Here is a 15,834-nt window from a genome sequence, read left to right on the forward strand (position 1 = left end):
AGGAGCTGATTAATTCTGTGTTTTGTGGGTTTTTTTGTTTGTTTGTTTTGTTTTGTTTTTAAGATCTACCATCTTGCAGCAGCAGTTCAACCGGACAGGGAAGGTGGAACATGGCTCTGTGGCGCTACCAGCTGTTATGCGTTCAGGGTCCAGTGGCCCAGAGACTTTCAACATCGGCATCATGCCTTCTCCCCAGCAGCAGGTCATGATCGGTCAGATGCACAGAGGACACATGCCCCCACTTGTGAGGAACCTCTCTGTTTTGTAGTAGCATTTGAGACTGGTCTGTGCCACAAGTAGTCAGAAACAGCATGTTATCTATGTTGCGAAGAGCAGGAGGATGGTGTAGAGTGTGGCTGCCTGGCTGTCCTATTGAACATGTTTTGAGCATCCCAGAAATATTTAGGATATTTCATTTTGACTTATTCTCATATTTTCTCTCTTACCTATGTTCTCTCTCTCTTTTTCTCTCCTCTTTAAACTTGCTCTTCCAGCCTTCCCTTTACTTCACAGTCATTAAGCTGTTATCCAAGGCTTAGAAAAGGATGGCTTAAAGAGTGGTAAAAGCAAGCAAGTTTAAGAAAAAAGCTAATGCTTTGCCTGTCACTGGCCTTCTGATTTATAGTTTTCAGGCAGGTTTAAAGTTGATTCTTGTTTTTCTCATTTAATTTAAGATTATTGAAGGGCTAGAGGGGCTGTAGAGAATATAATCAATGCTCGAGCTCATGTCATACCAGTGGAGGTGTAGTATGTGTGATGGCTATCCTGCTCTGCCTAAAATCCTTCAGTTTTCTGTTAACTTGTGCATATTGATGGCAATTTAGTTTTGGAATTGTCTTTGATAACACTTGTAGACTGTCATGTTCCAGGAAATCAGTAGTGGTATCCTTGAAATAAATTCAGTGTGCATATTCATGTTCCTGGAACACAGGCCAGGTAGACAGCTTGTTAGTTTAGTATGTGTCTGGGCATGGTATGATTGGTGAAAGTTCAGAATCTTATAAATGGGCGCAGTTACAGAGGAGTATAAAATAGCATAGGCAGGATCAAGAACATGTGAGAGAAGTGTTAAAGCGAGCAAAACAGATTGGTGTGCTTAGTGTCGCTCACTACCTCTTAACGTCAATGTAATATCTTCCAGAAATGCTGTTTGGAACATGGCACACACCCGTTTCCTTGTTCTGCCTTTCAGACCTCAGCTCAGCAGGCTTTGATGGGGACTATAAATACTAGTATGCATGCTGTTCAACAGGCACAAGCTGACCTCAGTGAAGTTGATAACCTGCCACCTCTAGGACAGGACATGGTGAGTTGATCTAATCCCTATGCAAATGAATCTTAGTGCCTTGGGGCATTTTCAAACCAGTTTAGTTATTGCCCCTGGATCTAAAGCGTCTATGTCTATGGCTTTTTAAATGGGATTAAAAAAAAATCCTTGCTTGCTTTAAGGAATTTGTGTATGTACACTGTTCCATCCAGCTCTCATTAATCCCCTGAGATTAAGTGGAGCATAATCATTTCTGTAATCTTACTTGTTTCCTGTGCACATATACAGTTAAAGGCAAATAGCGGGCCAGTATTTGCAACAAGGATAACTCCTTCCTGGATACCTGAAAGAAATGAACAGGCTTCAGATAAAGTCCATTCACGATGCTAAAATAGAATAAATTTGGTTCTTTCAGGGATACCTCAAAGTTCCTCACCTTTTTTTTAGAGATAGAAGTATATGGCTCAGAAAGACAGGTGAAAGACCAGACCTGTCTGCTGACAGTCTGCCTGGGATATTTCGTGGGAGAGAGCCTGTCATTTCTGATGTAGAGTAGGGCAGGAGGAGAGATTGAGCCTATTGTTCATGGGAACTGGTGGTCGAAAGTCTTTAGCCTTCTTAGATGCACTGCCTATACGGGCAACTTAAAGGGCAGCTGTCGAACTGTCATAGCAATTGTGTAGTGAGGGATTCTGCAAAAGAAAATGTTTGCTTTTGTATTTCACTCTAAAGGATTGGTTGCTGTCCTCTGTTTCACTTTTAAAGGTTTTGTGAAGTGTTTTATACAGGATCCTAACTTACAGGACCTTGCTGCAGTCCTTAATACTTGTATATTTTGGGTTTTTTGTCTTTTTGTTGCTCTTCAGGCATCAAGAGTATGGGTTCAGAACAAGGTTGATGAATCAAAACATGAAATACACTCTCAGGTTGATGCTATTACTGCAGGAACTGCATCTGTTGTTAACCTTACAGCAGGTAAATTTCAAAGGAAGGTCTTTCTAGCAGTCTCTGACATATTTATCAGTCTAAGTAACATAGAGACTGACTGTGAGACAGCTGGGGATAAATTTTCTTCCGAATACCCCAATAGCTAAGTGCAGTGATTTGTGGAACAAGCTTATGATCCCTCCCAATCACAATTTTAAAATCCTCAGCTTATCATCTCTAACACTAGAGGAGCTACCATTGATTGAGATAAAATGTAGCTTATTTATTCACCAAAGTAGAAATTTTGCAAGGTTATTACAAATAAAGCATCATTCATCCGACCATTGTTAGAGAGATATTACAAATGTTTATTTGCGTACTTTTGCAAATCATGAGTTGAAGGAATTCTAAGTGGCGTAAAGGGGTTAATGCTGTGTTACCTCGGGTTCCTTCCATGTTGAAAAAGGAAAGAGCTAAAACTGTGGACTTCTCAGCAAATTGCATGGGAGGAAGAAGAAAAAAATTATTAGAAAAATACAGAGATTGGAAAAATGACCTTAAATTTTAGTGACACTTAAGTTACCTAGTAGGCATTGCTTGACCATCTTCAAATGTACCTGCTGTCTCTCACTAGAGTACAGCTTGTGGTGGCTTTTTCCCTTTTTAACCTCTGAAGCCTGCCGCTCATGGAAAAACAATTTACTCTGCAGGTGACCCAGTTGACACCGATTACACTGCTGTGGGATGTGCAATTACAACCATCTCTTCCAACCTCACTGAGATGTCTAAAGGTGTGAAACTGCTTGCTGCCCTCATGGATGATGAAGTTGGAAGTGGAGAAGACCTCCTGAAAGCTGCTCGAACGCTGGCTGGTGCTGTCTCAGACTTGCTGAAAGCTGTGCAGCCCACTTCAGGAGAGGTGAGAACATGAAACCTTCTCAGGGTCTCTCTCTGAAATACGTGACGTGGATGGCTCTTGAGATGTGTTAGCTTCTAAGCCTCACCTGCTCGATCCCACATAATGTCCCCAATGCAAGTAGTTCTTTTGATGTCTTTCTATCCCTATGCCTCTCTCTGTCTTTTATGCCTTTAAGTCCTGCACCTTGATAGTGGAATGCTCTACATTATATGTGGCGTTTTATGTAATAATCTGAATTATGTTGGTGCTGTGTTCTTTTAAAAGCAAATTTTAGATGTTACTAGGACTTGATCACAAGTTAACAGGAAATGAAGAGATACTTGTTCCTGATTTCTTTCTCTACTATTTGCTATGTGCTTTAATGTATAAACTGAGGAGAAATTAACCTCTAGTTTTCCAGAAATGAGGAAGTACTGATCATCTTGACTATCTCATTAGCTCTATGATTTAGTCAGCAGCCAGTTTGCCTTAGATTTCTTCAGGTATTTTGGGTTAAAGAACATGAAATCTGCTTCTGTTCCGAATCAGTTGGCATATTGGCTGTCCATCATGTATTTTTCCCTTGAGTTACTGCAAAAATGTCTATGAAAGTTCTTCTGCATTCTTCACATACTTTCTGGGAGTGCTGCAGATGAAACGCGTGTAGTAAGCCAGAAATGCATATGAAAAAGAAAAGATTTTTCCAATTTTTCAAAGTATTCCTGTTGCTTGATGATGTGTGTGGTGGTGGTGGGAGTTCTTGTGGTTGTGTTTTGGGTTTTTTTTGTTTGTTTGTTTGTCACATTGATTATATGCTAATGCAAAAGTTCTTTGAGGAAATCTAGAAGTTTAAGTAAAGAAAAAAAATTTTTCTTTAATTTAACTTGTTCCACCATTATGTTTTTCCAGCCTCGACAGACGGTTTTGACTGCGGCTGGAAGTATTGGGCAAGCTAGCGGGGAGCTCCTGAGGCAAATTGGAGAGAATGAGACAGATGAAAGGTTTCAGGTAAGGAGGGGAGCAGTTGGTCGCTGTGAGAATTGTGCAGCTTTGTAATGAAGAAGGTACTGCATAAAAATCAAGTTTCCCAAAGTGGTGTTAGGAAATGCTAGATTCGATATTGCTTAATGATAATTGGGGCTAACCCATTATGAAATTGCTTTTAATTACATCATCACAGGACAATGCAAATGATCCCATAGGAACCCCTGCTTCATTCAGTGTGTCATGTAGATGGTTTCTTCCTTCACAGAGAGCTGTTTGCCATATATTCTTCTCTGTTCAAAATGTGTGGCTCATGCTATTTGCATACTGTTCAAGTTCTTGTTATTCAAATTCTACTCTATGCAAACTTTGGGGAAATTTAGAAAAAAGTTACTGTGCTACAACATTATTTTAAGATTAATATTATCATCAAAGCGTAATGTCTCTATGGTTTAATAGCACGGTTACCCTTGGGCAATTTAAAACCATTCTCCTTAAATGCTCTGTCAGAAACATCTCGATTTTTTTCACTCGATGTCAAGAACAGGTCTGCCTCAGAACCACAGTGAAGTAACTTACAGCAACAGGTGAATCTCTAGAGTGTACTGTATGTGAGATGTATGCCAGTGCAACTTAGGGGCCACTTTAAGCACTTGATCCATGAGTAATGCTGTCTGCAAGTTTCATCAGAGTTCTCATTTGTATTCCTGGTTTAATATGTATTGCAACCGTCTGCTTTCTTTCTTCGGTATATGTTCTAATAAGTGTTACAGGGTGTTGGAAACAGTGGGTAAGGAGAGGGATGGTTTATCTGGCCTTCATTTCTAAAAACAAAACAAAAATTTAGCTTGCTAAATTGTGAAGTTAAGTTTTCTTTCTGCTCCAAAGTCAAAACTCTGTGTAAGTGTATCTATACTATCTTTTAGTGAGAAAGATCATTTTTGACAGCATGTACCTTCACATTATGCTTCAAGATGTTATAATAGCAGGTTAAAGTGTTACCCTTGAGTGGCTGCTCGGTAACAACCAGATGCGTTTTTGTAAGAGGGAAGAATATTTTGGAATCAGGACCTATTATGGATTATATTTTGGAACAATAGTTTATAGGGCTATATTTATGCTATGAACATGCAAATAATTTGGCTGAAAGCTGCATTTTTTTCAAAAAAAGGAGTGGTAGTTGTCATTACTGTTCAGCGCATTTAAGTACTTGGAGTTTGTATTAGCTCAAATGCTGTCTACCCTCGTTTATCATTTTGCTTTTCAAGGTCTCCATCCTTACTGCAGATATTTAGCGTGTACTCAGTAGTGAACTCCACAAGTTTTTGCACTGATGGTGCATTCTCAGGAGGTTAAGATAGGCATGTTGAAATTTGGGACATGGTTTCTTTGTGGATGTGTAGTCAATTCAAAACTTATGATACTCTGTACTCGTTCAGTCCAGTAACTTGATAATGTCAATACAGCAATGCTTTTTTTGTCTCGAGAACAGAAAATCACAAGTTTTCTGAGTAATAGCCATGTTTGCTACCTTTCACAAAACAAAATCTCATTTTTATTTTTTGAGAGCCATGGAAAACTTCTTAACCTGAGGAGTCTCTAGTTTGATCTTGGATAAACCAAGCATATACTATGTTTTGTTTACAAGGCTGGGTTTTCCCCTTATTTTGCCAGGATGTTCTGATGAGTCTGGCCAAAGCTGTTGCAAATGCTGCTGCCATGTTAGTGCTGAAGGCCAAGAATGTAGCACAGGTGGCTGAGGATACTGTCCTGCAGAACAGGGTCATTGCTGCTGCTACACAGTGTGCACTCTCTACTTCCCAGCTTGTGGCTTGTGCCAAGGTAAGGCTAGCAGTGCTTCTGCAGCAACGACGCGTCATTTTGGGTATACACTCTGTGTTCTTCTAGTAGCCTTGGGCAGTATACTTCGTTAGTATGGTTCTACATTTATGTAGTACCGAACCTGTTGATTAGTAAATTATTGTCACCCATAAGTTTGCAATTGGAGCATTAAGTCTTCTACAGCCCTTTTTGCCTTTGGAAAATCTATTGATTTTAATTTTTAAAATGAAACAATTCATATTTGCTATTTGAATACTGCTTTTTGAAGTCTGAAGGTCAGCTTTCATAGGGTTAATTGTGGTTGGAGAATGGATATTCAACTATCATAAAACATCCCAGAGGACTATAATGAAATTAGTAGCCAATTTTAGGTATTAAATTTTCAGTATTTCCTCTTTTTATAGCATTGGCTAAAAGGGCTTTTTGTAATGAATATGTATGAATGTTTGTTATCAGGGCTTGATGTTCTTACTGCTGGTGAATTTCTTTGGGTCAGCAAAAAACACTCAGTGGCATCCTTTTTCCCATAAGATGTGCACAGCTTTCACGTTGCCCAAAGCTTTTTGGATATGCCTGAACAAAATGGGAGAGGACTATTTCTAGCTTACATCTGTAGATTACTCAGCTTATTATTTGTCTTGTGCCAAAATGTTGTATTTCCTTTTGCCAAGCATTACTTTGTTTTAAACAAACAAACAGAGGCTGGTGAGAGATGGCTTTACAAAGCCTACTCCCCTTAAAATTTCATGTTACTTGAAATTCCAGGATACAGAAGTGTGCCAATGGACATAGCTACTTCGGGGAAGTTTGGCCTGTGCCTCCCCCTTCAGAACCACTGTCTAGTGTTAGCTGTGTTCAGTAGCTGCTGACAAAAGCGTGAAACAAGTTGGGGAGGGGTCTCTGTTCTGAGCATCTAAATTAAGACTAAAATGACTGTGTAGGTAGCCTATATTCCTGTTTTACATGTCTGATGCTACCTGTAGTAATGGAAAGCTCAGTAAAACCTATGTAAATACTCACTTCAGGGTTTTCTATTTAGGGAAAACAAGTAAAAAAAACCTGAGGCAGTAGATGTCACCTGTTAGTAATTAGGAAATTCACAGTTAAGCCTCTTCTGAATCCTCTGCATCCCTTCTCTATGCAGGTTGTGAGTCCCACCATCAGCTCTCCAGTGTGCCAGGAACAGCTGATTGAGGCAGGGAAACTGGTGGACCGTTCAGTGGAGAACTGCGTGAGGGCCTGCCAGGCTGCCACAGACGACACTGAGTTACTGAAGCAGGTCAGTGCAGCTGCCAGCATTGTCAGCCAAGCCCTGAATGACCTCTTGCAGCACGTCCGCCAGTTTGCAAGCAGGGGAGAGCCCATTGGACGCTATGACCAGGCTACAGATACCATCATGTGTGTCACAGAGAGTATTTTCAGTTCAATGGGAGATGCTGGTGAGTCTCTCTAATGGACAGAAGCTTTTTATGAATCACAGGTTCCCGGGGATGTGACTATTTCAAATAATGCAGATCAAAAAAACCTTCTCTAAAGTGTGCTGTGCTTCTAGGCTAATGATCCCAGGAGTAGTCATTTAACCCATAATATCAGAACAGCAGAATATTATAATTGTGTACTAGATAACAGGTCTTCACAGAATATTCATTCTGATATTATGCAGAAGGATCAGTCTGGTATTTTATTGTCTATGTTCCACTGCTGCATTTCATTAAAAAAAAAAACACTATAGCAGTTTCTCATCTTTAAATAGGAAAACAGATCCATAAGCAACAACTTTCCCAGTGATTGATTTCATGAATATAATTTATCAACTGGTAATAAAATTGCATGGATTTTGATTTTGCATTCTTGGATTTTATGTTGTGGATTTTGAAACTTCACATTTGTCTTTTTCCGGTGTCATTTCTGAAACATGAAGCTTTTGGAACCAACCAAACTTGAGATGCCTGACATTTAACTGACTCAATGTGATTTTTTTAGTAAAGAACCAGGAGATTAATTAGAATGGTGAAATTTGAATAGGTATGAATATTATGAATTATCAACAACATGAAGGGGCAGTAACAACTTTGAAATTAGGGCAATTCTTATCAAGTTAAAAATGGGTGGGTTTGGGTTTTTGTTTTTTTTTTTTAAATCCAGTTTTCTCATATCTTGGGAATAGCATGGCTTCATAGTCTCCTTTCTCACCTCTTTCATTTGTGATATATGAACATGAAGACAGGAAATTAAGTATTTACATTCATGCTACAGTCAAAATGTGAACCAACTAGACTTTTCCTTATGGTGTTGCCTTAGCTCTTCTGTGTAAGCAGTCTTTTTAAAAAAAAAAAAAAAAAAAAAAAAAAAAGACAGGTTATGTGCGAGAGGTTTCCTTTTCTAAGGAACTGTACTTTCAACTGTGCCAAACACTTTTAGAGATAAGTGCGCAGGGAGGTTTTTTTTTTGTCTAATTGCAAGTATATTGCTCTAGAAGAAGGTTCTTTGTGAGAAATCAGAGAGATTAAGATTTTTAAGAAAGGCAGAGATGCACAGAAGTGTTGTTTGTTAAGCGATTCTTAATTTTCCAAATGAAAGTTGTGGAAAGTTTTCTAATGCTTGGTAGTGGTCCTAAGGAACTTGATTACTATTTATATGCACAAGAAAGCATGTTAGTTAAGTTTATATATTTAACTGTTATTTATAAATCATTCAGCACCTGTACAGAAGGAAGCAGTAAAAGAGAGAGCCGTGGATAGCATTTATTTTCTGTTCAGTCAAATATCTTGTTGTGCTGCACTTGCTTTTTCGCTGAAGGCATTCAGATTCCAGTTGGCGTTTCCAGCTTATCGTTGCCCCCTTGCAGTGGGTGAACCTCAAAACCATTTTGAATTCAAAGACATTTGGGCTTGTGACTGCTGTAATATTGCCTAAATTCCTCTTTCTCTTTGATTTGCTGGCATAATGTTTCAGCAAGGGGTATTCGAATGGATTATGCCAAGTGGACTGTTTAGGGTAGTTGCTGGGTTAGCCATTATTGGTTAAAAAAAAAATTTTTTTTAATGCTAAATTACAAATTAGGAAATAGCTGGTAACAGAAAACTTTTTGTATCTGAGCAGAGGAGCCCAATAGGAGGCATTCAAGTTCTAAAGCCCCCAAGTTAACTTTGCACAGCAAAAGAAGAATGCTGCTTTTGTGGGGGGTGTTTTTGGTTTTTTTCCGTCATGTCAATAATTAATTCTGAGAGCTTTTAAATGGCAGGAGGCCTTTAACCCAAACACCTGCTGCCTGCTTGGATAACCTGCAGAAAGCTGAAGGCTTTAATGGTTCAAGTCTGTTATGAAGGAGTTTAAGTGAATGTTAAACTGATCAAATGAATTTGCTGTAAAAATAGTATGTGTCCACTTATGCACTGCTGCTTGGTCTCTGTGTGTGACCATGACCAGCACTGGACTTCAATACCTTAAACATTATTTTAAACTGAAAATATCTAGCTGGTGCCAAGTCATTTTTGACAAGAGCTCTTGATCTAGTTTATGTTGTTAGACAGAAAGATAGGAATTTTTAGTGAAGGAGTGAAACCTATGCTGTAATCTGAAAACAAAACTTCTGGTATTCACTGGGGCCAGGACTTTCCCAGAACTACGTGTATAGAATTACTTCTAAGCATTGTTATTTGTTGGCTTTTAATCTTGCTATCTAGCATAAAAATACTCCATTTCTTAATCTCCGCCATATCAGTTTCCCTCAATTATGTTGTCATCCAAGATTTTGTTTATAGAGCGTCTAAGCCACAAACTACTTACCTATCCTTTTCGATTCAAAAGAACACTTTGGCAAATGTAACTTTATTTTCATCTTTTTGAGATGACTTTTGAAACCAAAACTGAAATGCAAAGAGAAGTAAAGTAAGAATATAACTGTTGCTCCTGTAGGTGAAATGGTGCGGCAGGCCAGGGTGCTGGCTCAGGCTACCTCAGACCTGGTCAATGCCATGAGGTCAGATGCCGAAGCAGAGATCGACATGGACAACTCCAAGAAGCTTCTGGCTGCTGCGAAGCTCCTGGCAGATTCGACAGCCCGCATGGTTGAAGCTGCAAAGGTACCAGAAAGCTGAACCGTCAGCCTAAAATCTTATAGTTAAGACACAAAGAGGAGGTGTGCTATGTTATGAAAAGGAACTGACTGATAGTAGAGTGTGTCTTTCTTATCCTGTAAATGTTTTGTATTCAACCATTTTTCTTGGGTTTCTTCAGAAAATCCTATTTATTAGATATCTGGTTGATTTTAAAAATCTTTCCTGCATTGTTTTGCAGGGGAGTTACTACCAGCCATAGCCACTGTGGTGCAAAATTTTGTGCTAGTCTTCCAATTCACACCCAACAGAAAAAACTCATACAACTGACAGAAGCAGTAACAAAGAAACTCTACTTCCCTTTTTTTTTTTTTTTCCTTTTTCTCTTTTTTCCTTCTTCAGGCAATGCAGCCTTTCTGTCTGCCTTGGGAAGAGCTTCCTCCATCTGGGGAGTCTTGTCCATGTCTGCCCCTTTTGTCTGCCCTTGCCAGAGGGGCACATATCTAGCCATTTATCTCCTTTTTGTGCTTAAAAACAAAACAAAACAAAAAAAACTATTTAAATCCACTGGGTAGGAATACACTTTTTGAGTAATTTCCCAGACCTTGCACTTAATTTTTTTTTTCTTTTTCCTTCCTTCCCAGATAACCCAGACAATCTCTTGGGCCTTTAGAAGGCCAATATGCCTAGTTACAGAGCGTATCCTTTCCAGTACTTTCTCAGACATGAAATGGAGAAAAACCACTGTGTCAAATCACAGATTTTAGATTACAGTTACTGAAAGGCACATTACATTTTTAAAAATGTTTATATGAATGTAGGTTTTGAAACAATTGAAATACACTGTTATGGAGCATAGTGGAAGCCATTTACAAAACATCTTTTTTCCAGAGTACTTAATTGTAGTAGCTTTTTAATGTCAGTAAAACTTTTTAATGCCTGTCGTTGGAGATGGATGAGAACTAGCTATTACTCAGACATGAAGTAAAAGTTCAACTCCCTTCCTAAAACTACTTCACATGTACAGCAACAATCTGCACTGGCAATAAATATTCTGCTTCAGATTGTTTTGATAGTTTAATGTTTTTTCTTTCTAACTTCAGTTAAAGTAATATAAAGAAAATAAAGGCAGATGTTGTTGAGGTGGTCTGGAACTAAAGCTTTCATATTCTTCTACATTCTCTTCAGGAATTTCTTCTGAGGGCTCATGTTTTTTGCTTTGAAATTTTGTGTAGGGAGCTGCAGCCAATCCTGAAAATGAGGATCAACAGCAGCGTCTTAGAGAAGCAGCCGAGGGACTGCGTGTTGCCACAAATGCTGCTGCACAGAATGCTATCAAGAAGAAAATTGTCAACAGATTAGAGGTTGGAAACTAGATCCTGTGATTTTTTTTCAGTTTATTTTGATAATGAATATCTGTAGATAATTTCAAGCAATTAAATTTTAAACAAAAATGCATATGTTACACAAAGTGCTAAGCAAAAGATGATGATGATGTAAGTTCTGTTCCAGAACACAAGGCTTGGAATTTGTTTGAGGTGCTAGCATGTGATAGCACTGTTGTCAGATGCAGAAAAACTGAGCAATTTCTATCACTGAAGTGAACTGATGAAAGCATTTTATTCAGAAGGAATTTGGTGGGTTAGTCATGAAGTTAAAACAGCTGAGGGCTACTGCTTCATTACTGTTTTAAATTATCTGTAATCTGTCATTTACACAAAATATCCTTTGGTGTTTTTCCTGGTATGTATCAGAGTTCCATGTAAATTTCCCTACAAAGATATGTTAAATTGCACCATATCCAATTAAACTGTTAAGTTATTCAGAGAATCAAAGACACAGAAACAAAAGTGGAGATGCATAATAGCTGGTGGCACAGCCAAGGGCAAAAAGGCAGTTCACTATGCATTGAAGATAAAATTTAGCTTACACTTGTCTAGTGAAGGTTTGAACTTCCCATTTTCAGTTAAAATATAGAAAAAACAGATAAAAACAGCCTTTCAGAATACATAATTTCCTACTGTGCTTTTATAGTAAACAGAAAATGATTCAAGTGAAATGAGATGTGACCAAAGTAGATAACCATCTTCTGGAAGTGTGTCAAATCTACCCTATCTATATAAGACACAAAATCATAAGTATTTTAGAAAATGAATATTTAATTATTAATATACTATATAATTCCGTAACTAAATGCAAAAAAAATCTTTAGAAAGGACTGTTTTTGTTTTGCTTCAATATAGTATATATTGTCTTGGAAGATGTATGTAATGATGAGGCTGAACCTCATGCTTGGTTTTATTTATCTGGTGGGCCAGTTAAAGAGCAGTATTGTGCAACATGTTGGAATGTATGTGATAAATGGTTGAATATTTAATTTTGTGATAGGGAGAGATTGATGATAAGACACCTAGATGTTTGAACAGGGTCTTGTTAGTGCTTTTACACCCAGCAATACCAGTAGTGCATCATTTTAATATCTTTTCTTCCCAAGAGCAATCTCAGTAGAAGAAAGCCTTGGTTCCCTTGATTTTTTGATCAGAGGTGCTAATGTGGCAGCATGGATCGCTAAACGTTCTTTGCCTGATCTTTCTGGCCTTGCGAAGGAGATAATTCATTAGAGATTTTTGCTCTCCCCAATTGAGATCTTTTGGTAATATTTCCAACCCACAAAGTGAAAGAGGAAGAGCTTAAAATCCTTATGGTTCCAGATGTTTTTTCCTTTGTTATTGCTAAGGTTGAGATGGATAACAATTTTCAGGTTGTAGAGACGCTTTTCATTTTCATCTTGAAAAAGGAGTGACCCTGAGTTTTCTTAAGGCAAATTAATCAAGGGAAACAATGTTTTAATATGTCAGTTACTAATTTCAGTGTTACCTATATTATGTATTTCATCCTCTGAATTACTTGGACTTTTTATCAGTAAGTGTTCTAACTGTTTCTTTTTCTCCAAAGATGGCAGCTAAACAAGCTGCAGCTGCTGCCACTCAGACAATTGCAGCTTCTCAGAATGCAGCTGTTTCAAACAAGAACACCGCAGCCCACCAGCAACTTGTGCAGAGCTGCAAGGTAAATATATCACAACTGATTGGCAAATAACCTTGGAATCAACTTTATGGGAAACTGAAGATCACCTTCTGTAATCAGTTTGGTTTGACCTGAAGGGAGATTTAAAAACTATTGGTCAGTATGCGTTCCAGAAAACCTTGATTTATTGTATTATCCATAGTTTCTATATGTTGCTGTGTGGGGAGCTTTGAAAAGCTGAGCTACTGAGTAGCTGCCTGTTACAAAATGACAGCCATATATACCTTTGCATTTACATGTGGAATACCAACCGATTTACCTAGGGCAAGTGCTGTAGGCAAAAGTTGTGCTGCAAATCGGTCAGCAGTACTGTATATGCAGAGCTAAGCTAGAAGCACTGGGCAAGTGGGTGCAGTTGCTCAGGAATTGGTACAGTGGCAAGAAGTCTTGGCCATCAGTTCAGTGCACAATTTTGCCCTTCAGTGGGTGGGTCTAGCTCTGTGATTATCAGAAGGGGCTATTGAATGACATATGCAGTGAAATGGCACTGAGGGCTGTTGCAGAATAAACATTTAAATGTTCCACAAAAAAGTGTGGAATAACATAGTATGGAATAGTGTTTTATAGTATAATAAGGTAAAATCCTTGTTTAATGTATTGGTCCTATATAGTTAACAACACTGATCTTTCTATTCTGGTTATCAGCCTACAAGCAATTTGGTCCTTAAATGTCATTTTCCAAACTAAGTTACAGACCATACTCTATAGGATTACATGATTCTGAGCTCTCAGTTAAGCTACCAAGAGCACAGAGCTAAAGGTAAGCCTGAAGTAAAGCACATTTTTATAGTTTAAAGCTGGAATTCAGAGCTTCTCTGAGAAGTGTTCTCTTTGGTGTTAAGCTACAGTTGCCATCTGAATTTCTAGCTTTGACTAATGTTGCTTCAGGGTTTTTAGAGAAATTAAAGAAAAAAATTTTTTAAATAAGCGATAGAATGTAAAAGTGTGTTCTTCTAAATAGAGCAGTTATGTAGGGGGTGAGAAGAAAACCATTAAAGAAGGCATTCTCAAAAAACATGTTCGGCAGTTATTTCTTGTCACGCTGGTGTTCCTAAGAAAACTGGGAAATAAATTTTGTAGCTCAAGTACATTTCAAGACTTGTAGGCAGCTGATATTTCAGCATGAATAATAATAAAGTTTATTTCCTGTATTGCTATTAGTTCATTGTAAATTTGACCTGGATATTGATTAATTATTAGACAGCAGGTCCAATATCCACTTTCATGCTTTGGGGAGGGCAGAAGGAGAAATCAGTGTTGCACTGCTGAAGTAAGTGTTACTGTAAGGTGACTGACAAGGAGTCATGCAACCATGAGTTTGGGCAGTCTCAGAATAAACTTTTAATGATATGCATTTCCAAATGTTACAGGCATGCTATAAACTTTATATTGTTAGAAGTCAAGGAAAAGTAGGCTGAGGTGCTGAGTATAAAAGACAACATTTTTCTGAAAGCAAGACATTCTCTTGAAAATCTAAGCCACTTACACCTCCACTACTGGCATTTGAACATGCAAAGGCAGTCACTGAAAATACTTTATGCCAACGTGATTTTATGGAAGAATCTTGTCTGTCTCATGGTTTTTAAACTAATGGGTAGCATGAATAAAGATTTCTAAGTAACAGTAGAAAGCCTCTGAAAAATCCTCTCATATTAATTCAGTTCCATGCAGTCCTAAACAAATTCAGTGCAGGCAGAAGGGTATTGTAGCTTTGAATTCTGTGGGTTGGCCTTAAGGGTGGGGGACTTGCTTTACTCTCACAGGGCTGGGGGGATGCTTATCTGCTAAAAGCTGCTGCTTTGTTTCCTACAGAATGTTGCTGATCACATTCCTCAGTTGGTGCAGGGTGTAAGAGGAAGTCAGGCTCAGGCGGAAGACCTCAGTGCCCAGCTAGCGCTGATAAATTCCAGCCAGAACTTCCTTCAGGTGAAGTGAATCATTCACTGTAGTAGACTCTCTTGGAGCAAAAGGCATTTTTGAATGCTGTATGTTTTTGTTTGTGCTAAATAAGCAGAGAGCTGTTGAGAACTGTTTAAATAAGTTCCTTAGCTCACAATCAGTAATGAAAATTTAGTTCCTCAGGTCAGATGGCTAAAGTATGTTGAAGCTGTGGAGAGTGAAAAATAACAAAATTGTGGATATAAGTAACAAGAAAACTGAAGGATATGAAAAAGGAGCATTCATGGCAGTGGCATTCCTCTTCTGGGGAAAGTGTTTAATGAACAAGGTGGTGAGAATTCAGCATCTCTCTAAGCAGAGGTTTGAATGTGCGAGGTACTGTTGTAAGCATTCCTGGTGAAGGTCAAGTCACAGTGTTGCAATAAGTACTTCCAGAGTTCTTTGCAAGTCAAGGGGAATATTATTGATGTTCTTTAGATATTAGCCCGCCAGCATAGTGGATCTTGATCAAAGTTTTGAACAAAACCTACGATTCAAGTCTGTGCTTCTTTGAAAGTATCAGAAGCATGGTGATGGTGCATAACCAGCAAAGTAGGCAAACTGTATTAGCAGCAAGCCTTGTGGAGAGTTATTGCTTGAATTATTTTTTCAACTTACAGAATTTTGAAAGAATTTAATTGGAAATTTGTTAACAAATTTGGCATCTGTGCTGCCTGGACCTGCTTGTATCGCATAGATACTGAATGGCAAAACTGCAAGTTTAAACAATCTGCAGAAGTACTTAAAGGCTTCAGGTAGACATTGGTACCTTTGAAGCAGTAAAGCACAAATAGTTTTGGCTGCAGAGGACACTGGGGTATGGATTGTGACAG

General features: G+C 38.4%; 1 protein-coding gene across 7 annotated transcripts in view; it reads left to right on the forward strand.

Moving 5' to 3' along the window:
• Positions 1–15,834, forward strand: part of TLN2 (talin 2) — a 231,979-nt gene that overhangs the window by 131,102 nt on the left and 85,043 nt on the right. For all 7 annotated transcript variants that reach the window (XM_064517511.1, XM_064517509.1, XM_026113384.2 and 4 more), the window contains 11 exons: positions 64–244; positions 1,193–1,306; positions 2,134–2,242; positions 2,905–3,113; positions 4,002–4,100; positions 5,751–5,918; positions 7,063–7,357; positions 9,837–10,003; positions 11,212–11,340; positions 12,932–13,045; positions 14,876–14,989. In XM_064517511.1, the coding sequence (XP_064373581.1) occupies positions 64–244; positions 1,193–1,306; positions 2,134–2,242; positions 2,905–3,113; positions 4,002–4,100; positions 5,751–5,918; positions 7,063–7,357; positions 9,837–10,003; positions 11,212–11,340; positions 12,932–13,045; positions 14,876–14,989 (1,699 nt within the window). The remainder of the gene's footprint in view (positions 1–63; positions 245–1,192; positions 1,307–2,133; positions 2,243–2,904; positions 3,114–4,001; positions 4,101–5,750; positions 5,919–7,062; positions 7,358–9,836; positions 10,004–11,211; positions 11,341–12,931; positions 13,046–14,875; positions 14,990–15,834) is intronic.

This window comes from Dromaius novaehollandiae, chromosome 10 (assembly GCF_036370855.1).
Source record: "Dromaius novaehollandiae isolate bDroNov1 chromosome 10, bDroNov1.hap1, whole genome shotgun sequence".
Lineage (NCBI taxonomy): Eukaryota > Metazoa > Chordata > Aves > Casuariiformes > Dromaiidae > Dromaius > Dromaius novaehollandiae.